This window comes from Eublepharis macularius, chromosome 5 (genome assembly GCF_028583425.1).
Source record: "Eublepharis macularius isolate TG4126 chromosome 5, MPM_Emac_v1.0, whole genome shotgun sequence".
Taxonomy (NCBI): Eukaryota; Metazoa; Chordata; class Lepidosauria; order Squamata; family Eublepharidae; genus Eublepharis; species Eublepharis macularius.
Window position 1 is genome coordinate 5,625,495 of NC_072794.1, and position 23,886 is coordinate 5,649,380.

Below are 23,886 nucleotides of genomic sequence, written 5' to 3' on the forward strand. Positions count from 1 at the left end.
CCTCCTGGGTCACAGATATGGAGGCAGAAGGGCTGTCATCCTCCCTTTATCTTCCCAACAACTCTGCAAGGGAGGTGAAACTGACACGGGGGTGGGAGGGTGGGAAAACGTCGGGGTTTTGAACCCGAGCTTCTCACAGCCACTGCCAATCGTTAGGAAATATTGAGCTAGGGGATCCAAGCGGCCTGACTTGGTATCAGGCAGCGTCATACATCCACGAGGAAAAAATCAACAGGTATATTCTTCCGATTTTATCCAGATAACACATGGGTCAGCGAGAGAGCAGGTGGTTTGTATGCTGATGGTTCGACCCTCAGGTGAACAATCTCAGGGAGCAGAGCTTGGAAACAAGCCTTCCTCTGTCCGAGGCCTTGGGGAGCTCAGGGCCGGATCTAGGGGGGGCAGGGGGGTAGTCTGCCCCCGGGCGCCGCCAGGGAGGGGGCACCGGGAGCAGCTGCCAGCTGCCGGAGCACGCAGGCGGCAGCATGGGCAGCCGCGCTGCCTTTTGCTTGCCCCGTGGGACAGGGGGCGGCCGGCTTGCAGTGCACCCCCTGTCCTGCAGGGCAGGCAAAGGGCAGCGCGGGTGCCCACGCCATTCGCTTGCCCTGCAGGAGAGGGGGCAGCCGGCCGCCCCCTGTCCCGCGGGGCAGGTGCATGGCACGGGCAGCCTCACAGACTCCCGTGCTGCCTTTCGCTTGCCCCGTGGGACAGGGGGCGGCCGGCTTGCTGCGCACCCCGTCCCGCAGGGCAGGCAAAGGGCAGCGCAGGCGCCCATGCCATTTGCTTGCCCCGCAGGAGAGGGGGCAGCCGGCCACCCCCTGTCCCACGGAGCAGGCGAGAGACAGCGTGGGGGGCTGCAAAGCCGACCACGCCATTTGCCTGCGGAGAAGCGAATGGCGTGGGCGGCTTCCCAGCCCCGCACGCTGCCTCCGGCGCCGGCGCAATGATGTCACCAAAATGACGTCATCACACCGCGTCGGGAGCGCGCACGTGAGGACCTACAAGCGTTGCCCCCCGCGCCGGGCACGCTAGATCCGGCCCTGGGGGAGCTACCACCAGTCAAGAGAGGTGATAAAAGCGTCCAGCGGTGGCAGCTTTGGACCATTTCTGCATCTGCTGGACTCGGCTCTCTCTTATCCCTCTGGAGGGGCACCCAATGGTGGATCTGATCCTTGAATCTTTAAGAACCCATGTACTGACCAGCCCAAGTGTGAGAACTGCATGTCTGAATGTGCACCTCCCTCCCCAGGTCAAGTACTCATCATGAACAATGAGTGCATCCAGAACAGCTCAGCTCAGTTAGAACCCCGACTCATTTTTCCAGGCATTTTTTCAACATGGGGTGGTGAGACAGGCATGCTGTCCTTCAGCCAGACATCCCGAAGTGCTACAGCCTCAGGGGTCCACTTTGCCTGAACATTCTGTCCTTCTCTCAAGGACCCTCTTCGCTGCTCTTGCCCGCCTTAAGCTACCTGTGCTCAGATGTTGTCAGTTTGGTGTAGCGGTTAAGAGCGGCAGGACTCTAATCTGGAGAGCCGGGTTTGATTCCCCACTCCTCCATTCTCCACCCACCCCCCTCCGCTTGAAGCCAGCTGAATGACACCGGGCTAGTCACAGGCTGGCTCTCTGGAGCTCTCTCAGCCCCACCCACCTCACAAGGTGTTTTGTTGTGGGGATAATAGTAGCACACTTTGTAAACTGCTCTGAGTGGGTATTAAGTTGTCCTGAAGGGCGGAATATAAATCAAATATTATTATTATTATTATTTCCCCTTCCTCATGTGGCAAGAACACTGTTCGCACGCAAACCCCTCCCCTTGCCACACTGGGGCCACTCAGAAGGCAGAGGGGGCAGAGTGGGGTGCGTCACAGACCAATGAGAAGCCGTTTCAGTCTAAGGAGAGTCTGATGCGGCATGAAAGGGGCCCTGGGGCCTCACCCGAAGGCTCGAGAGAAGGGGGGTGTCTTGAACAGCAGCAACACAGGCGTCCATTCCTTGCAAACCCTGCAAGTCTTGCAGGTCGGGAGGCAGGAGCTGATGTGGGAGAAAGGAAAAGCAAACTTGTTAGACGAGCCAGTGCCGCATAGTGGTTAGAGTACTGGACTAAGGTCTGGCTGGAATCCCCACTCGAACTCTGCCTGCGTGACCTGGGGTCTGTCAAACCCAACCCCACTCCTACTACTCCACAGAGCAGAGTTTATTTATATACTGATTAAAATATTGATACCCCACCTTTCCTTCTGGCTTCTTTGAAGCATTCCTCCAATGTAAGGAGGCTTCCTCCAAGTTAAGAGGCCTTTTCATTGGAGGAAGGCTCCTCGGGCTGCAGGAAAGCTACTTGAAGAATGGTTAGATCCACCCCATTGTCTCAGCCTAACCTACTTCACAGGGCTGTTGTTAGGATAAAACAGAGGAGACTAATGTACACTGTTTTGGATCCCCATTGGGGAGAAACACAGGGTATCGATGAAGTTAAATAAGTAAATCAAAAAGAGCAGCTGGAATCCTCAGCCACTCCTACTCAATAACCCTCATATCAGCGAGCTCACTTTGCGCCCCCAACACCGCCCCCCCGGTAAGCTGGCTTCATTTTATTACGTTCATAGTTCCAGAGGAAAAAGAGACAAAAACAAGGGTAAGAATTGGTATTGGGTGGTAGAGAACCTCAACTTCCCGTTTATGTTGGGGTATTTCACGTGGTTGTTTTAAAAAAGCAAGTTTCTAGTCCTTGTGCCAAAATGCAAAACAGAGACTGCATGGCAGAACTGAAAGAGGGGGCAAATGAGATTCCTGTAAGCTGCGAAGTCCCATCTCCTGCGCTGACCCTCGCTATGAACAGTGGAAGCAAAGAAAGCCAATAAAGTCATGTTTAATTCATTTGCACGTATTATTAAAGGTTGCAGAACACCTTTTTGATTCCAAACACTTCCAGGAAGCCCATAAGTAAGAGATGAAGGAATCTCCTGCTTTCTCCTAGCAGCTGGTATGCAGAGATATACTGCCTTTGAACACGGAAGTTCAGTTTAGCAACTGCGCCCAGCCGTTATCAATTGACCTCACCCCTCCATAAATTTGTCTAACCCTTCCTTAGAGAGAGACCTGAGCTACTGGCCATAATTATGTATTATGTTGTTATACAAAACTCGCCGGGGCTTTTTTTCTGGGAAAAGAGGTTGTGAAACTCAGTGGGTTGCCCTCGGAGAAAATGGTCATGTGGCTGGTGACCCCGCCCCCTGATCGCCAGACAGAGGGGAGTCTAGATTGCCCTCATCTAAACTCCCCTCTGTCTGGAGATCAGGGGGCGGGGCCACCAGCCACGTGACCATTTTCAAGAGGTTCCGGAACTCCGTTCCACCACATTCCAGCTGGAAAAAAGCCCTGGAATTCGCTATCACAATCACATTCCTGCAGTACTGTGCTGAAATCCACCCACTTCAGACCCTCATTTTAACAGCAGTCCTTTCTGAAAGCCATCTGACGAGCCGTTTCATCTTGTGGTACTAAGTTCCATAAGCTACATAAGACACACGTACTTTATTTTGCTTGTCTTGAAGCCTTCAGCTAATCAAGTCCTTTGCCCCCACGCCCACCTCAAGTTTTAATGTTATATGAGAGCAGGAGGAAAAAATTCTCTCCTTATCCAATCCCTCCATCACCAGCCCAGAGGGAAGAAGATGGTGAGGAGACAGAGACCTTTCCCCCTCTCTCTTCTAGGTAACTACAGGAGAATATTTCTACTGCTACTGCAAGAGGGCAGCGCCTACAGTGGTACTGGAGCCTGCCTGAGTTCTCAGGCCGAACCCTGAAGCCCTGCGGTGAACAGTGATACAGGGTGGGAGCTTTTCCAGCCAGTGCAATTGTCTGTCAGGAGAGCCCATAAAGGCTCTCAGTCTCTTTCCAAAAACTCATGTAAACCATTTTATTCCAGTATTTGTTCTTCTCCTTTCCTCCTGCTTCTTCTGCAGATACTACTCCTGACTTGACAACCAATTGCCACTTTAATTATTATCTCCGCTGCTTATCTGATTCAGGTAGGTAGCTGTGTTGGTCTGCAGTAGAACAGCAGACCAACACAGCTTGGTCTGTCTTGTTGGTCTCTAAGGTGCCACTGGACTCAAATCCTGCTTATCTAATTTAGGATCTCTACTTTCCACTCCCACCTCTGGCTGAAAGCTCAAAACATGAGAGACCTTGCATCACGCCCCCCTGCCCTGTGGCTGAGCTCCCATCCAAACCTAGCCCCCCACCACCTCGCCTTCCTTCCCACATTCCAGTGGGGGCTAGCAACCACTTCCATGAAACCTTCTGTATCAGATTCCACCTCCCCCCGCCCCTAGCTGTGTGTCAATCAAAGCCATCCAGGAATGTTCCTGGCCCTATCCACACACAAGCAAAAAGAGAAATTAAAACCAGCAGATCCCCTTTGGCTATTTGGGGGGCAGAGCTGTCAAGACTGCAAGACACACATTTCAGAAGCAGAAGTTGAAATATGCTGTAATTATCCCCTCCTCTTCTTTGTAAAATATAATGCATCTTCCATTACTGGAAGTCTGAGTCAGAATCACCAGCAGGAAGTTGTTGGGGGGGGGCGGGGGGGGGGGAGTTTTGCATGTGGCATTTTTTCCAAAGCCAACCACTTCAGCCCCCATGTAATGCGTATTCTCATCCTCACTAGTGGCGTTAAAAATCAGCTGGCACCCAAAAGAATATATAATAATAATTAACTGGGAGATTAATTGGTGTCAGCCGTTTTTCTTCAGCAAAGGTGTTTTTTTTTTAATGGTGAAATTAAGTCACGGGCTCATTTTTAGAGACATTCACAGTAACATTTAAAGCTTTCCTGCTCAAATGGGGAGGGAGGGAGGGAGGTCCACACGGAGGTCAGTAACGCCCAAGGCTGACCTCTGCTTGGTTCTGTTGTGGTGTGTTGACGTCCCATATCGTTGGCACGTTGAGGCTGTCGGCGGGCACAAATTCCTGAGCGTCGGCTATGTCCGAAAGCGAGTCAGCAGGGGAGGAGAAGAGGGAATTGCTGGAGAGTTCGAGGTATTGAGAATCCTGAAAGGAGGAGAGGAGAAGAGAGCAAGAGGATCACACTCACACCAGGCCTTGTCCAACACTCAACCCATTATATCCTGCTAGCCCTTGGGAGAAGCTGGTGTGGAGGTTACCGAGTCCACCTCTTGCCCATGATGACCTCCAGTGTCAGGGGTGAGCTTTTGAGCCCCCTCCCAGCTGCAGTCACTAATGTACCCAGTTTCACGGACTCTTGTAAAGCAGGGGCCATTGAGAACGGTGGGGAACCCAATCAATCAATCAATCAATCAATCAATCAATCAATCAATCCAGTCACAGACCAGCAACATAAGACACACAGCAACAAAATTATTTACAGGAAGCTGATGTTAAAAATATAAAAATAACCAACATAAATCAATAAGTCAGCACTGAACTATGGTGAAGCCCGGCAGCTGCACAGAATCTAACAACTCTACCTGTGGTTCCAGGCTCAAGGGCCGTGAGAGGAAGGGAGATACAGCATTCCTTCCATCTACAGGGGTTTTTTGGAGGACAGGAGTGACGAATGCATGCCTGAGATTGCCATAGAAGGGGAGATGCGGCAGAACAACCTTCCAAATGCCGCCTTCAGTGAACCCTCTCTGGATAGCCCTCCCTTCATCCCCCCCTCCCCACATCCTGACTTTCATTTTCAGCTGTGACAGGAACCATATGGGAAGGCTCCTTGTACTAGGGGGAAGTACTACCAGTAGCAAAACATATCCTTGTGCACAAGCAGCATAACTCACTTCACCGCTGGGTGGGGAGGACGGCTGAACCAGAGGGCACTTTTTTTTGCAAAAACCAACCCAGGATTATCTCTTAAAAGCAATTTATTACTTCAGTCAGCTCCAGGCACACAATTAATGTGAAACTCAATGCCACTAGATGCAGCAATCGCCTCTGCCTTTAAAAGCAGACTAGACACATTCATGGAGCTGGAAGGGGAAATGTCCATTGATGGCTATTGGATAGCTAAATGGAACCTCCAGTTTCAGAGGCAATCTACCTTTGAGTACCAGATGTGGTGGTGGTGGGGATTTTACCGTCATGTGCTGCTCACAGGGTTCCTGAAATCACCTGACCCAGCAAGGTTTGCTTTTCACCTTTGAGCTGTTTGAACAGATCTTTCAGTAGGAACTAATCCTGTTGTTGCTGAGCCGTTCTTCTTTGTCCTCCAACAGAGGAACAAAGGAGAGGCTTTCCTCATTTCATTGAAGAGGCACTGGCGGCAGCTGCCTTGGAAAGAACTTGGCAATCTCAACCACTTCTGCCCTGAAGGCAAATATTTGCCCCCCCCCCAGCCCCCTTCAAAGCAGCACCGAGGAGGTCAGCAGTGAAAACTCAGCAGGAATACCAAATGCTAGCCAAACACAACCCTCAGAAGCCCTGCTCGTAAGTTACAGAGAATGCACGTACAACCCGTGTACAGTGTAAAATTGATCATTCTTAGCATGTGCCTTGAGCTGAATGTGTGATTCAGAGATCACTTCCGAGCAGCTCACAAGCAAAGCATCAAGGTGACAAGTTTGCCATGGCTCAGGCCCCGTAGTTCAAAAGTGTACTATTCCTGAAGGTGGAGGTTCTACTTTGCTGTCCAGACTAAGAGCATCAACAGCCCCTGCCTGCCCATTCTCTGAACAGCTGATGTCTGGGGGGGGTGGGGTTCTGGATAATCATTTAACTGGGAAGTTAAGCTGGCAATCATTCTAACTGGGAAGTTTTATTGCAAATATGAATGTTTGTAATTACAGAATTGAGAACTGCCTCGGATAGCATGGGGCATTGTAAGTTAATAAATCCTCCACACAATTTGTCCAGTTTTTTTTAAGGTTACTCAACCGAGAGGTTGACCCCACGTCTTGTGGAAGTGAGCTCCATAATTATGTCACTCATAAGAATGTAACAGCAGCCGTGCAGAACAATAAGCCACCAAGTCCAGCATCCAGTTTGCACAGTAGCCATCCAGACAGACCGAGAAGCTCCAAAGTTCCCTCTGTTGGCCCTCCCAGCACGGGAATTTAGAGGTACTTCACCTCTAAACATGCAGGCTTTGTTGAGTCATGGTCACCTACAGCCTCTGATGGAGCTCTTCCCTATGAACTTGTCTTACCTTCTAAACTAGTGGCCATCATTGGTGGCAATGAGTTCCACAACTTAATTATGTGTTAGGAGCAGAAGTCATTCCTTTTGTCTGTCCTAAGTCTTCTTGCCCAATGACATCACTAGGATGCCCCTGAGTTCTAATTATTATAGGGAGGGGAAGTTCCCTCTATCCAATTTCACCACACCCATGTATAATTTTATAAACCTCTCCTTCAGGTCTCCCCATAATCTTTTCTCTAAATTAAAAACCCCTTTCTCTGAGGACAGTAGATTCCAGTAGCGCCTTTAAGACTAACCAACTTTATCGTAGCATAACCTTTCGAGAACCACAGTTCTCTTTGTCAGATGCAACTTTATTGTAGCATAAACTTTCGAGAACCACAGCTCTCTTCATCAGATGCAACTTTATTGTAGTGTATGCTTTCGACAACCACAGCTCTCTTCATCAGATGCATCTGACGATGCATCTGATGAAGAGAGCTGCGGTTGTCGAAAGCTTATGCTACAACAAAGTTGGTTAGTCTTAAAGGTACTACTGGAGTCTTTACTATTTTGTGACTACAGACTAACACGGCTAACTCCTCTGGATCTGAGGGGAGGGGCTCTGAATCCAGCCCCAAGACCAACAGCCTTGGATATCAGGCAAAACACCCAGAGAAAACTAACAAGGCTAACATTTAACGACATTCAGTAGGGTGGAAACAGAGAGACCATAAGATAAATTCAGAGTCTGGGTAGCACAAGCTGAAAAGAGCCAAGCACCCCTCACCCTTTTCAATACATTGTGGGAAACAAGGCTCAGCAAAGTATTCCAAGCAAGACTGTCACCTCCCAAAGTACTTTTAGTGGCCCCTTTCTGCAAAAGGCAAAGTTGCAGTTGCAGACCATTGAGAGAGATCCTAGACACAGCAATTCTACAAGCCGGTTAGCACAGATGATTTTCAGCAGCTTATTCCAGAAGGATTTAACCTCTCTCTCTCTCTCTCTCTCACACACACACACACACACACACACACACACACACACACACACACACAAAGGTGATACCCACAGGCTGCTATTCAACAGCCGCCTGAGATCCCCCAGAACCTTGGCACCACTGCTTGTTACCAAAGTCAAAGTGAGCAGCCTTCTGCAGCACATAGTCGGCTTCATCACCATCTCTTTTTGAAACAGTCTGCTGAAACAGATCTCTGCAACTTCAAAGCACACGTGCTTTTAGCCTGACAGACGTTAGTCTTTTTTTAAAAGGTATTTTCTTCTGTTTCCTATACTACAACTGTACCTTGATGGCCACATCCTGACCTTTGCACCTCACTGCCAAGGAGTTCGGGGTGCCCAGACAAGTTTGCAATAGAAGAAAGCATAAGAGAAAGCACAAGCGTGTAGACAACTAATCCAGAGTTATCCGCTGAAGTAGGAATTTTTACCCAGGTCTCTCCACCCGAGTCTAATCTTCCAGCTACTACTCTACATCAGTTCTCTTAATCTCTGGTTTTATAAGACTTTAGTCTGTTTTTTGAATCGGGCTCTAAGTATCCTCAATCATCTTCCACTTCCAGGAAAAATGCTGGATCTCACATAAGCATAAATGTGGAAAGATCCATACTTGTGCGGCTTTGAGCTTTCAGCGGAAGGAAGGGGGTCCACAAATACAACAGCAAGCGACAGGGACAGAACACCAGGGGTGGTCGGAAAGTAGAATCGAGTGGGAACTGGGCAGGAGGGTGAGAACTTTTCATCTAAGATGCCCAACTTGTCAGCCCTAAACTGGATCAAGCCCTCACTGCACACTTCTCCAAACTCAAAGGTCTTGTCCCTGAAAAAGATTCACATTTGAGATTCATCCCAGTCCAAGCAAGAACACGCAGTGACTCTCTTTCAGAAACTGACTTCAGTTCTGGCGTGAGAAATCAGGCAAATGAACAACGTGGAATGGAAAAATGGGACTTGGGACTTTTCTCCCTCCAGGATGTTGGGTTTAGGGATGGGAAACTTCTTGAGGAAATAAATTGGAAGAAAAATGACACAAACTTGCCAAATTACCTGCCAGGTCAATAGAAAACACAGAGAGAAAAGTCTTCATGCTGCAATAGTCTACAAAGGTCACCCTTTGGGTGGGTTTTATTGCAAGGTCTTTTTGTGCCATGACAATTGGGGAAGAAAAAGAACGAGCGCCCGCACGCGCCAGGGATATCTCTTTTCCTTTTCCTGCTTCTAAGTTCACAATTCTCCAAGAGATTCTTGAGCTGCCAAGATGCCCAGAAAGCACGCGCCGACACCAAGTAGACAAAGGAGACCCTGCACTCGACCGTCTGGACTTTGGCTGATTATTCTCCCCCACCCCTCACACACACACTTTTGAAAAGTTCCCCTGCACACCACAAATGAAAAATGGGAGAGAATGGGTTAATAACAACAACAAATTTTGATGTTACCTTGAAAAGAGATGCAAACTTGAGCCAGAACTGCACCTGGGACATAGTAAGCCAGCATGCGAGGAGCTGGACGGAGTGGCAAACTGGACTTTTTCGGCAATAAGGCTCGCCTCATGACAGCAGGCGCAGAGGGAGCCGGCAAAAGCAGGGCATTGGTATTTTTTTAAAAATGGGCCTTAAATTAGAAAGCGCAAAGAAGTGGAGGAGGAGGCGGAGGGGGACACAGGGGAGGTGGGAGAAGCTGGCCCCACAGATCCCTCTTCTCTGCCATAAAGTCTGCAGCAATTGGTTTAGTCACGAAGAGGAGGGCACAGGCTTCCTCTAAGTCCAGCTGCCTGACTTTCAGGAAATGAAGCTTGCCTGGTAAGTCAGTGAAATTACTGGCAATGAGAACAGAATTACTGTACGTGGTGCAATTTAACCACAGAGCCACTGTAAACAAAGAGCCCATCGGCACGGGATGAAATGGCGGGTTTGAGAGAGCCAAAGCAACACTCTGTGGATTTCTCTTTCACTGCCAGGTTCTTGGGGTCAAAAAATTAAAAGGGAGGGGAGGTGAAGAAGACAAACAACTTAAAAAAAAAAAAAAAAAACCTTTGCTTTCCTCCTTTTTTTCAGCCAGTCAGTCGGGTGAACCAAAATGAAGGCTAAATTTAAAAGAGGATTCCCAAGGGTGGCGGTAAAACTACACTTGAAAAGAAAGCCCGGGACGTTTGCTTTTTTTCCTCCTTTCCAGGACAACAGCTGTAGAACTTTTTTTAAAAAAATACACACTATGCTACAAATCTGTAACTTGGGGATGTGAAAACTGAATTCCACCCCTAAAAACCCAAATCAGAACAGAACGCAGACCTTTCTTTAAAAGCCTGTCAAACCCAATCCAGAAGAACACCTTTGAAACAAAAAGATTCAGGTTACCAGTTCGAAACAAGGGTTTATCTTAAAAAAAAAAAAAAAAAGGAATCCTGACGGAAAGGATTCCGTCAGGATTCCTTTCTACACCAACCAGAATGATTCATGAGCACAGAGAAGCTAAAACCTGGGAGGATTTTTACTTTTGTCTCAGCTTTGTACAACAGGCTTGCCAAAGGCCCCCCCCCCCCGTTTTAAGCTTTGTGATGTAATCCAATATCATTTTTTTAAAGGTGCACAGTCGTCAGCGCTGCTTATTTTGGGAACAAAGAGTTCCTCAATGACATCTTGATCCCATAGGATCTTATCTGGCAAGAAATATCTTCCTTCTTACTCTATGCGACTGTCACTGTCAGACGGGAGGTCCATCAAGCGCAGGGCCTTCTTACTGGTAGCATCTCAACCGGGGAGCTCTCTCCTCACAACTACCAACCTGGAGCCCCATTTAATTAGAATCAAGCCCCAGGAAAAATGATCCAGGCTTTGGAGTAATGTAGCTATTTTATTTTGGGTTGACTGAGGTTGCTGACTCCCATCATATCCCATGTAGCATTTCTGATGGTCCCTTGTAATACTCCATTTTTTCTTAACTGCTGTTAGTTGGTGCTTTAATGATGGGGCATCATGAATCGTTTTAGTGACGACGACTGGCTTCATCTCTGTTAGCTACCATGGGAGTTACAAATTTACAATATTACATTTTTAAACAAACAAAATAATTAAGTAGGGCAGGTTAAAAATGTCACGAGCAGGGCAGGTTTTGCATATTTTAAAAAAATTCCCTGCATGCTCCATCACCAGACTTTAGGGGTTGCAGCTGACCCCCCCCCCCCACACCAAATTCTTCCTAGGAACCATAATTTCCCCCTAGTCAACCATATCCCCCGCCTCCCAACCTGGATTTGAGCCTGCTCTCTAAGCGAGGCATTAATTGATAGGAGGCAGGCACACCCATTCATTTAGCGGACTGCAGGCACTGATTTCCAACCTTCTGACCCTTGCTGAATCTTCCCTGCATTGACTTATAGGCTACCCCCTCCCCCAGCAGAGTCTACATCCTGACGTTCTCTTGGATCTGTGCACAGCAAGGAAAGCTTGGCCTTGCAAGGAGACCTGCCTGCCACGACTGATCTTCCCACTGAGAAACCTCCGATAAGTTTGGGGTTCTCTCCGCACTGGCATTACCCGATTGTGCAAAATGCTTTCTGGGGATTTTCAAAATCAAAAAGAGTCCAGTAGCACCTTTAAGACTAACCAATTTTATTATTGAGAATCAAGTTCTCTTCGTCAGATGCCTGATACAGAGACTGGTCAAATATAGAAGAGGAGGGGGAAGAAGGGGAGGAGAGAGAAGATGCAGTTGGGGGGGGGGAGAGGGAGGGTGCAACCAAAACATTCCTTTGCTAGTAAATGTAAACATCTCCTTTTGGTGTGGGGGTCAGTTGGCTTCAAAGGAGTTTGCCGTGTTAGTTTGCAGCAGTAAAACAGCTAGACCATCCAATTCCTATGTAGTATAAGCCTTCGATAACCACAGCTCTCCCCGCCAGATGCATCTGACAAAGAGAACTGTGGTCCCCAAAAGCCCACGCCAGGCGCCAATGGGCTCCCCCAGACCCCGCCTCTGTAAAGGAAATCTGTTACCTGTGATAATGTGATAACCATTCATAGTCCCTATTCAGTCCCAGCTTGACAGAGTCAAATTTGCATATGAATTCCAATTCAGCAGCTTCCCCTTGGATTTTGTTTTTGAAAGGTTTCTGTTGAACCACAGCGACTTTTAAGTCTTTGGTGGAATGTCCTGGTAGATTGAAGTGTTCTCCCACTGGTTTCTGGACGTTGCCATTTCTAATGTCAGATTGGTGTCCATTTATTCTTTTGCGTAGAGGTTGGCTGGTTTGTCCAACGTACAGAGCAGAAGGACATTGTTGGCACATGAGGGCATATATCAGATTGGAGGATGAGCAGCTGTAAGAGCCAGAGACACTGTAGTTGATGCCATAGGGGCAGAGCTAGCATCTGGGTCTGTTGCAGGGCCTGGTACCTGTGCTGGTGACTCTGCTGGCCAATTCATGATTGCGAGTGAGATTTCATAAGGACTTCAATAACTTTCACCCTACTATCAACCTAAGCCTGGACCACTCTACACAACAGGTACACTTCCTGGACACCACTGTACAACTACATAATGGACGGAAAATACCACCTTATACCGGAAACCAACAGACCGATACTCATATCTACATGCCTCCAGCTACCACCCTAAACATACCACTCGGTCTATTGTCTACAGCCAAGCCTTACGTTACAACCGTATCTGCTCCAATGCTCTCGACCAAGACTCACACTTAAGAGATTTACAACAAGCATTTTTGAGACTACAGTACCCACCAAATGAAGTGAAGAAACAAATCAACAGGGCCAGACTAGTACCCAGAAACAGTCTGCTCCAGGACAAACCTAAAGGAACTAACAACAGGACACCACTGGTTTTCACCTATAGCTCCCAGCTCAAACCCCTCCAACGTATCATCAGTGAGCTACAACCCATCCTGAAAAATGATACTTCTCTCTCAGAAGCCCTGGGTGGAAGACCTTTCCTTGCCTACAGACAGCCCCCCAACCTTAAACGACTTCTCACTCACAACCATGAATCGGCCAGCAGAGTCACCAGCACAGGTACCAGGCCCTGCAACAGACGCAGATGCCAGCTCTGCCCCTATATCTACCCAGGGAATACAATTACAGGACCCAATGGCATCAACTACACTGTCTCTGGCTCTTACAGCTGCTCATCCTCCAATCTGATATATGCCCTCATGTGCTAACAATGTCCTTCTGCTCTGTACATTGGACAAACCAGCCAACCTCTACGCAAAAGAATAAATGGACACCAATCTGACATGAGAAATGGCAACGTCCAGAAACCAGTGGGAGAACACTTCAATCTACCAGGACATTCCATCAAAGACTTAAAGGTCGCTGTAGTTCAACAGAATGGAATTCATATGCAAATTTGACTCTGTCAAGCTGGGACTGAATAGGGACTATGAATGGTTATCACATTATCACAGGTAACAGATTTCCTTTACAGAGGCGGGGTCTGGGGGAGCCCATTGGCGCCTGGCGTGGGCTTTCGGGGACCACAGTTCTCTTTGTCAGATGCATCTGGCGGGGAGAGCTGTGGTTATTGAAGGCTTATACTACATAGGAATTGGATGGTCTAGCTGTTTTACTGCTGCAAACTAACACGGCAAACTCCTTTGAAGCCAACTGACCCCCACACCAAAAGGAGATGTTTACATTTACTAGCAAAGGAATGTTTTGGTTGCACCCTCCCTCTCCCCCCCCCAACTGCATCTTCTCTCTCCTCCCCTCCCCCCCTCCTCTTCTATATTTGACCAGTTTCTGTACCATGCATCTGATGAAGAGAACTTGATTCTCGAAAGCTTATGCTACAATAAAATTGGTTAGTCTTAAAGGTGCTACTGGACTCTTTTTGATTTTGCTACTACAGACTAACACGGCTAACTCCTCTGGGGATTTTCACCATTTGCTGCCATCTGGTAAAGGCAGGTCAGCATTTATTCCCATTATATGGACAGAAAACCGATAGCAAGAGTAAGTCACCCAAGGCTCTACTGTGGGCTCTGATCTCTCAGAATTGAGCTGAAGATGTTACTCGAACAATTATACTCGCATGTAGAACAGAAAGCGTTTTCTCAGATGTTCAGCAATGCATCCGCATTACACACACAAGGATGCACTCTTATACTCTTTGCCCGATCATGGGAAGAAATCTCAACTACCTCCCAAGGGTAGGGCTCGCTCCAAGGTTTCGGGAGGCAGGTAAGACGACCTCATTGCCCCTCCACACACAGAAGTGCATACAGACGTGCGCAGAGAAACTCCCAGATGCAGCAAAGGACCAAGACTCTCATGCTCCTTTAATCCACAGACTGCCAAAGGCTCAAACGAACAGAAAAGTTGCATCCTGCTCCCTCCTAAAGACATTATTTTAGCATTTCTGTATTATTTATTTATTTATTTATAAAATTGGCTTTTAAAAAATGAGGAGAATGAGGGGTGGGAATCCTAGCATGCAACCTAACGTTGAAGATGGCCTGGCTTCTTGCCATACATGCACTTTTTTAGGCTTAACTGCAGAGAGAGACAGACAGACAGACAGACAGACAGACAGACAGACAGACAGACAGACAGGTGGTGGGGTTCAAATCGGCATGGAAGTCACATCCTTGTTCCCGCAGATCCCACCAATTGTTCAACCTCAGGTGCCTGGCAACTGGCTGCCGGGAGCCAAGCACATGCTCAGTGGCTTTGCATCCCCAACACGTGCCTAAGTGCACGTGTGAATCACCTCGCTCTTCCCAATCATGAACAGTGAATCACCGCAATACTAACTTTAAGTAGGACAGTCCAGGAGTGATCCCGCTTCCACTCACCAACACAGACCAATCAGGGGAAAGAGAATCAGGCGGAACTTGCTTTGGGAGCTCCAGACCCAATGCCAAACAACAGGCATTCTAGTAAATAAAGAGGCCAAAAAAAAAAAGAAAAAAAAAAGGAAAACATTTCTAGTAAGCGCTCCAGGCTAAGCAATGCCAAGAAAAGGGGTGATGAAAGAAAGGAATCTGGGGCAACTGGTTACACGAGCTGCTTTGCAGGGTGTGCATTTTGCAGGAGTGCCAACCCACAGCAGTCTCAGAAACCCACCCATGTCTTTTCCTCTGCCGAAGCTGTCTGCAAAATTGGGCAGGGGGAGGGGGAGACACTACTGTGTGTGGGCTCCGGCCCAGGTTCAAATAGATCCAAAGGTGCTTGACCAAAGGAGCTTGCTTGGACTGATGCTCGCCAGAGTACCAGAGGAGTTAGCCGTCCGATGCATCTGACGAAGAGAGCTGTGGTTCTCGAAAGCTTATGCTACAAAAAAGTTGGTTAGTCTTAAAGGTGCCACTGGACTCTTTACTATTCTCCAGAATACCTGTCTGAGTGTGTTTGCACTACCTGTTTATTTCTGGAGATTCATGCCCTGCCTCCTAGCCAAGAAGTCTTATCACTATCCTGAGAGTAGGTGCTCCTGTTATGCATTTTGCCAAGATTATTATTAATCCTCCTACTGACACAGCACCGTCAGCATCAAGGGCTGTCCTCAGCAGGGAACAGACGCTCTTCCCCCAAAGACCCAAACATTCCCAAGATTCTCCCTTCACCCTTTTATTCTGACCACTACGCTATGAAGCACGTTAGTTTGAGAGAGAGAGAGAGAGAGGGAGAGAGAGAGCGCATAACTGACACAAGGTCACCTGGCAAGCTTCACAGCACAGCGGAATTCGAAATCAGGCCTCCCGCCACACCACACCACATTGGCTACCTACACAAAAAAATGATCCTTGCTAGTCTTGAATGAATTGTGCTGGCTGCTAATTCATTTCTGAGCATGATTCAAAGTGCCAGATCTCACCTTTCAAATCAGTGTGGTGTAGTGGATCTGAAAGACTCGGGCTCCAATCCCCACTCTGCCCTGGGGGAAGCTCTCTGGGTGACCTTGGGCCACAGACTCTCAGCTTACCCTACCTCACAGGGTTGTTGTTGCAAGGACAAATGGAAGACAGGGGAATGATGTGAGCTGTTTTGGGTCCCCGGTGGAGAGAAAGGCAGGGTATGTATGACATAAATGAATTGCAGCTGGTGGGGGAGGGGGCCTCTTAAGGACCATATTCTCCCATATGTCTGTGCCCAAAACGTTTAGATTAGCATTAGCGGTCCTGTGGGGTGACTCTTTGCTTACTGAAACAAAGGCAGATGGAGATGAGAGGCCAGGGCCTTTGCTACGGTGGCCCTTTGTTCACACGCGGCTTCACTTTAGGCTCTCAGGCTTTTCCTGTTTAGGTCTACTGTATACAGCATGACTGATCCTGGCTTCAGATCCCGCTCCCTGCCCCATCTCTATTTCTGACTGATGGTTTTAAGTACTTTTTTAAAAAGATCTTATTGCTGTTGAATTTAATCTCAGCCTTACTGTATCTTCTGCCCTTTGGAAAGTTTAAAAAAGTTTTTTCCTATTTTGCCGTTTCCTCCGCTTGCATAGACTGACTGTTTTAAAATGTCTTCTAAACACACTCTGAGAACGCGTGTTGCGAGCCAGTAGAACCATTTGAGCACCGACACCGCCTCCTCCCAGGCTCCGCGTGGGATCTCCTCTGGCTCTGGCACTTTCCCTTTACGGGAGAAACCATTTTTCTCTTTCTGCCCCTCCCTGACCCTGAAACCCCAATCAGGCCCCTCCTCCCAGGTTTGCTGCTGCTGCTGCTGCCACCATTTGGTTTAATGTCCCATTACTGCTGACGGCATAGACTTTGGGCACTTGAAAGAGCAACTGCAACTGCATGGAAGCAGCAGCATGTAATTTAGTTGCGTCCTCCCGGGCAGTGGGAGTTGAGAAGGCCCTGCCATGACTTGAAAACAGGTAAAAGGAAGGCAACTCACACCGGAGCCTCTCAAGCTGACCCAAGAGAAGGCAAAAGGGGGTAAAGGGGTAAATGGGAGAAGGGGCTTCCAGGAGGACAATCTATTCGTCTTGGTAAGAAAATCCCACATGTGCGCGCACACACCATTGTTCAAAGATCAGCAGACCATGCCTAGGATCTACCTGCGAGATACCTGTTTTTCCTGGAATGATGCTTTAGGCTGTAACAATCCACTGCCAACTAATTGCTTTGTGCTATCAAACATGCCATTGTGTCCTGTCTGTTTATCCACAAGGACAAAATTAACAGAAGAAAAAAATAAATCAAGGATGCTACATGAAGGGACCTCGACCTTCACACCCAAAATCAAAAGGAGGACAGGAGAATGATGTAAGCTGCTTTGGGTTTCTACTGGGGGAAAAGGCATATAAGTGAAGTAAACAGTAAACAAATATCGCAAGGCTAGAAGCTGCCTATATATAAATTGTCACTTCTTATGATAACACCAGGCTTGTTAACAGGGGTTTGCCTGAAGTTGAGTCAAAAACTGAATCCAGGTAAGCCAATCCAGGATACTTTGACAAGAGTTGTATCTCTTTTCCTTTTAGATAACTATAGGCTAGTAAAGATTACCACAGGCTATCAACTCACTTTCAAGGCAGTGATATACCAAACTTTTTCTATCACAAATACCTCTCACCAGCTTCAGTAGGTAACCAGCCCTACCTCTTCTGACCATATTCTAGACTACTGTAATTCACACTTCATGAGGCTGCCTTTGAAATCATAATTAGGGCTGTGCATGGGTGGGTAGATTCGCCGCTTCGGAATCGGGGTTCAGGAATCACTTCGGTATGCTCCGTTAAGATTCGGAGCATACTAAAGCGAGGGGGGGAACTCCCCACCACCACCCTCCACCCTCCCTGGGGTAACCCCTCCACCCCCCACCCAACCCTGGGGAGACCCCTCCACCCCCCCACCCACTTACCTGGGTTATCAGCTGGGTGGTGACGGCAGCACAAGGCTGCGTGGCCTGGAGCAAGCCGGCTCCTCTGCCGCTGCTGTGCTGCCGCCCGAGCCTGCAGGGTGGTGGGGAAGGCCGGAGCCGCCTCCTCCGGCTCTTCCTGCCCCTCAAATGGCCACTGCGGCGCCGGCACGCCGTGGCTATTTGAGGGGCAGGAAGGGCCGGAGGAGGCAGCTCCGGCCTTCCCCACCACCCTGCAGGCTCGGACAGCAGCGCAGCGGCGGCAGAGGAGCTGGTCTGGAGCCACCGCAAGGTAGGTGGCAGGGGAGGTGGGGGGTTAATGTTTAAAGGGCCCTGCCACTGCTTGAAAGCAGCAGCGGGGCCCTTTAAACAAGCCCCGAAGCTTTCTGAAGCATTTCCGAGTGCTTCGGAAAGCTTTGCTTCGGGGAATACTGAAGCATTCCGAATCGGATTGCTTCGGGTAACTTTACTCGAAGCAAAACCCGAAGCACACAGCCCTAAATTGATACACAACTGATTGGCTGTTGATAGGACAGAAGTGGCAGAAACATTCCATTCCTGTTTTGTTCTAGCTACACAGGCTGCTGATTTGTTACTGGTGGACCCCCATCCACCCATGCTGATCATGAACACAGTAAAACCAGACCAGCCACAAAAAAGACAAACACTGCAAGATTTGGCATGATTTTTCCATCTGCAATAATGACTCTCCACAAGAATTTCTGATTTTTTAAAAAAACTACACGCAGTGCCTTCTCAAGAAAAGGAGTGGGGGGGGGATTCCTTGGCCAGAAGGCTCCTTGTGTCAGAGGAAAGAGGGAAAGGCATAAAATTTCCACGCTATCCACCCCGATATTCGGTAAGGCCCACGCCGCTGCTTCACCACACAGGGTTTGGATTCTGCTCCTTCTCCATCACCCCAGCTCTGTTTATTCAGCCAGCAAGATTCAAATACCAAGGCCCACCAAGCCTCAGTGCCCAAGCCGAGCTTCCCAGACTCATGCAGTCAATTCCCACTGCCCTTCGTAGAAGTACAAAAACAGGAAACAGGATGGATTTTGGAGGGGAGCAGACAGAGAGCACGCTTGCGTAGGGAAGAAAGCTTTGCCTTACCTGAGGAAAGTCGCCGTTTTTGGGTGAGAAATCAGCAAGGCCCGTAGGTGCATAGTTGGTATCCAAGAAGGGCTGCCTGCTGAGGGAATTTGAGTAGAAATCGGAAGTGGTATTAAAATATTGCCTGCAAGGAAAACAAAAGGACAATGAAACCAAGGAGAACAATTAATCCACAGATCAGGAGTTCATGCAGTCCTATGGCTGCACATTCAATGCGGGGAATGGTATCTTGAGCAACAGACTCCTTTGTCTCTCCAGCCCATTAAGTCCCATCTGTTTTGTCCATTTCTTATCCCACCCTCTTTCCTCTAAGGGTTTCAGGGGGGCAATAATGGTATTTCCTAGTAGTTTGGGAGAGGGAGAGAAAAATCCCTGCCTCTGCTTCTACTGCATTACACCCCTCTATCATGTTCCTCCTTCGTCGCCAGCTCCTTAAACTGAAAAGCCCCCCAAATTTCAGCCTTTTTTTGGAAGGAAGACCCTCCAGACCCTGGGTCCTTTGGATTGCCCTTTCCTGCTCCTTTTCCTGGTTCAACAATATCCTCTTAAGGGATGATGGGACCCATCTGTTTCATCCGCAGTGAGCCAGAAATTTTTAGGAAGCTTAAGGTTTTCCACTTGTTTCCTTGTGCCCTGATGCAGGGTGGGTGGGGAGAAAATGGGGCTTCTTATTTTAGAAAGAAAAATGGAAGGGAACAGAACTAGACAGATAGATGGCTCAGTGTCATTCAATGAATTTTGGCAGGTTGGCTCTCTCAATTATCCAGAGCAGCTTTTTTTAAGGAAAGAAAAATAGATCCTCCATGTCCCAAGGCAATCCACCTTTTCAACTGCAAAACACCAGGAACAAGTGGCAGGGGGATGCTCAGCCTGCAAACTTATATCTTATTGTCTGACAGCAGAAACAAAATACTGGGGCTAGGTTCCATGGTGATAAGCAAGGGGAACCAGGCTGATAGGTGGGTTGCCCTGCCCAAATTCCAAGGCCCCACTCAGTAACTTTTTATTCTTCCAATGACTGACAGGGTAGAAATATTTTAACAATACCACATGCACACTGGATCATATGCACCATGTAACCAGGACACAAAGTCCAGCTTAGCTTAGCACATGCCCAGGGTGCAAACAGCCTTTGGGGTGGAGGGGTTGGCCATCAGAAGTCACTGCCCCTCATGCTCTGCCCCCCACCCCCATTTTTTTGCAAGATTCCTTGTGTTTTTCTGAATGAGAGAGATTAGTTAAACTCTTCTCTGGCTGTTGCTCCCCTGTGCAAAAGAACACGTAACAGACAGAACTTGCTGAGCTCTTGGCAGGAAGGGGCAAGTTGTGTGTGTGCACACAAACTCTCCAGCGCTTAGGACTGTAAAGAGATAACAGCCCTTCCCAACCCACCCCGCTTCCCTTGGAGAAGTAACCAGCGTTGCTGCTTTTGGTTTTACTATCAAAGCCATGGGGACCTCCCTAGCTTTGCTTCTGCAACTTGCTTTGTCATCCTTCCAGTAAGGCAGCCGTGTGGACATGTGACTAATTCAGTGGCCTGGTCCCTTCCAGCATCCCAGGGGTAGCTCAGAAATCTCACATCACCGGCCACCTGCAGGAGAGCTGGCAAGCACATAGCAAGGGCCTCCCAGGTGTGTTTGCTAGGGGACACCATGCACTATCCGCTTTGAATATAATGTGCTTATTTAGTAAATTTCTATCCACCCAAGAGCACAGAGCTGTGAATCTCATTCTCCCCTCCTCCATTTTATCTTTGTGGCACCAGCAACCCTGTGAGGTAGGTTACACTGAATGTGACTGGCCCAGAGATCACACAGTGAACTTCATGGCAAAGTGGGGATTTGAACCTGGATCTTCCAGATAACTACTATACCACACTGGCTCCAAGCAGATTGGGTTGAACCAAACTGGTTGGCAGGACTGATTAAAATTAAAACAATTTAAAAAAATTAACAAATTGCTTTGCAGTCAACTGAAACAAGACAGATTTGCACATTGGCAAACCTTTTTGTTGAGACACCAAATAACTCAGATAAAGTCAAAGAGGGGGAAAATGTAGTTATCCACAAAACAGAACCTCCATGCCCAGAGGCAATCTACCTCCAGATCCCAGGGGCTGGGAGAGAAAAAAAAATGGGGACAGCCTTTTGTCTTTACGCACGGCTAAGGACTTCCCGGAACCATCTGGCTAAACACAGAACGAAAGGCTAGGTAGACCTTTGGTTCAAGTAGGCTGGGCTCTCCTGGTGTTAACTTGCAATTTAAGAAGAGAGATGTTCCCAAACACAAAAGTGACACTCTCCTCTCCCCACTCCCCCCCACCCTTAAAATTCCCTTCTTAATTCCAGGCAGTGTTTAATCCAGCCTATCTGGAAGTCATACCTTTAGGAGCACAGATTGAGGAATAAGATAATGGGAGATGGGGTAACCAGGTCCCCCCCCCCACTGTAATACAGCACGGGAAAAAGAAGCCTGAATATATTAAGGTGCCATATGCAGAATCAGGGCCATTGGTCTATTTAGCTCAATTTTGTTTATAGTTGAACTGGCAGCAGATCTCAAAGGTTGCAAGCAGAGAAAGACCTTTCCAAAACAGCTGCTACGTAAAATACAGTAACTAGAGATCACCGGGATTGATCCAGGGGACCTTCTCGTATGCAAAACAGGTGCCTCTGAGCCATGACTCTTTCCCCTGCTTCTTGCCCTCTTCATCAACCTAGGCACCATTTTTTTAGGTGCAAGTGGTTGTCTTGATTTTTGTGCTCCTGCCTAGTATCAACACAGGGTATCCCCTAGTGAGCAAAGGGAACGTCATGGCCACACCCCTCGGATCTGCTCCCCCTCCCTGCTGGCCTTACTCAAGGCAAGTCCCCTGGCAGCTGAAGCTAGCAATAGGACTCCTGGCCCCAGCTAAAGTTCCCAGAAGCCAGAACAATGTAAGCTGGCTCAGTCTCCCTGAGCAAAGCGATGTGCAGGGGACACGTGAATGGTGGCACTTCTGCTTTACGTTTCCAGCGATACCGCTAACCAGTTCTGGACAAAGGAGTGAATTTGTCTGCTTGATCGGCATGGCTGAATGCTAAATGGCAGGATTTGAGGATTATCCAACCCACATGCATACTACAGAGTCGCGAGGCCCTGGTAACGCATAAATGGCCACTGCTGGGTTCACTAAGCCTGGGGGAGAGTGGGTCATGATCGATAAGCCCCGTCTACGATGCAATATGCAGCAAAAGAGAACTTCAGTTAACACCTCCCAAGAGGGCTCAGAAAGTGGAATTTACAGGAATCCTCTCGAAAGAAAAAGAAAAAAAGCACACCCTCTTCCAAGCATGGGCGGTGGCAGCTGTCCAATATCAGGGCATGCAGCCACGCATGCTGCTCCCAACTCTTGTTGAATGGGGGGGTGGGGGTGGGGGGGTGGAGTGCCAGCGGGCATGACGTGTGTACCTTCTCCCCTGGCACAACTGTTGAAACATTCAGATGGAGAGCCAAGAGGGCCCTGAAAAAGCAGACGCCTGCAACTGAAAAGCCAAACCAGGTAGCGCTAATCTCCATCATGAGCGCAGGATCCGAGCAGTGCTAGAGTGGCTAAGGTGACTGTTCCCCTGCGGGAAGGGGGCCCCAGACCCCAGCCCTGTCACACACACACACACACACCCCGGAGAAAGGAAGGAACCAGCATGGCACAGTGTTTGGGACTGGGATATTCACTCAGAGGCTTAGGCGTTACATATGGCTTATGTTACTCTGTAGCTCTTTTTTTTATTCTTAAAACAAAAAGGGAGTACAGAAAAGAAGGGGAGAAAAAATGGACAAGCAAGACAAATATATAACTGTGTGCTACAAGGATGATTAAAATACAGAGTACAAAAATCATAACCTTTGTAAATATTAAAACAGGGATTAATGATTAAAAGCCTGTTTAGTACAGATTTTTCCAATTAAACAACACGTGCAGAATTCATACCTTTTTCTACTCATTATATTAATAAGAGAAAAAATACAATGCTTATAAAGCTAGCTGTCATACCCTCTAAGAGTATTAAGCTAAGTACTATTGAAAATTCTAACCTGTTTCTACTCCTTATCTTAGAAAATGAAAAAAAAATCCTTATTTCCCCTCTACTTATTACCTTTTACTTATACTTTACTTAACAATAACAATGTTGACTTTATCAGTATTTCAATATTATACTGTTTATTCTACCAATTATCTTTATATAACTAATTATCCTACAATCAAATTATAAAATATATCAATATGCAATCATTTTCAAATTTACAAAACTGAGATATCTTAGAAAGTTTATCCATTAAAAGCAAAATATTTCCCCATTTCTCTTCAAATTCTTTAATTGGACTTCTATTTATGTGATTCATCGATTTTGCCATCACCGCATATTCTGACATTTTGCCCTTCCAAATTTCTCTGGTTGAGCATTCTTCTTCTTTCCATTTACTCACTCTGCAGCTCTTTTGAGCACCTTTCATAATGTGGCACCCACCCCAAGGTTTAGGGAAAAGGGGCAAGGCTGCTGCTCACTGGGCCTTATGGTTGGCAGGTGGCTTGCAACACCTTGAAACAGCTGCTGGTGGTTAAGCCGTAGCTCTCCTTGAGCTCTGGGCTCATGCCAGGGACAGAAGTCAAGGGTCCATCCTCTCCAGCATCCACCGCCATCCTCACCCTTCTATGCAGCCTCTGGGCGCTCAGCCCAGGACTCGGGCAGCTGCCAGGAGGCGAATAAAAGCCCCACCACTACATCAGCCACCCGAGAAAAGAGCAAGC

The 23,886-nt window shown here is 47.9% G+C and overlaps 1 protein-coding gene across 2 annotated transcripts in view; it reads right to left on the reverse strand.

Moving 5' to 3' along the window:
* Nucleotides 1-23,886, reverse strand: part of SBNO2 (strawberry notch homolog 2) — a 94,089-nt gene that overhangs the window by 37,138 nt on the left and 33,065 nt on the right. The window contains exons 4-6 of one of the 2 annotated variants that reach the window (XM_054980085.1): nt 19,098-19,221; nt 4,903-5,058; nt 1,939-2,034 (exon numbers count right to left, since the gene is read on the reverse strand). In XM_054980085.1, the coding sequence (XP_054836060.1) occupies nt 1,939-2,034; nt 4,903-5,058; nt 19,098-19,221 (376 nt within the window). Of the gene's footprint in view, nt 1-1,938; nt 2,035-4,902; nt 5,059-9,602; nt 9,686-19,097; nt 19,222-23,886 lie in introns of those variants that run through there. The other variant, XM_054980087.1, reaches the window with a different exon arrangement.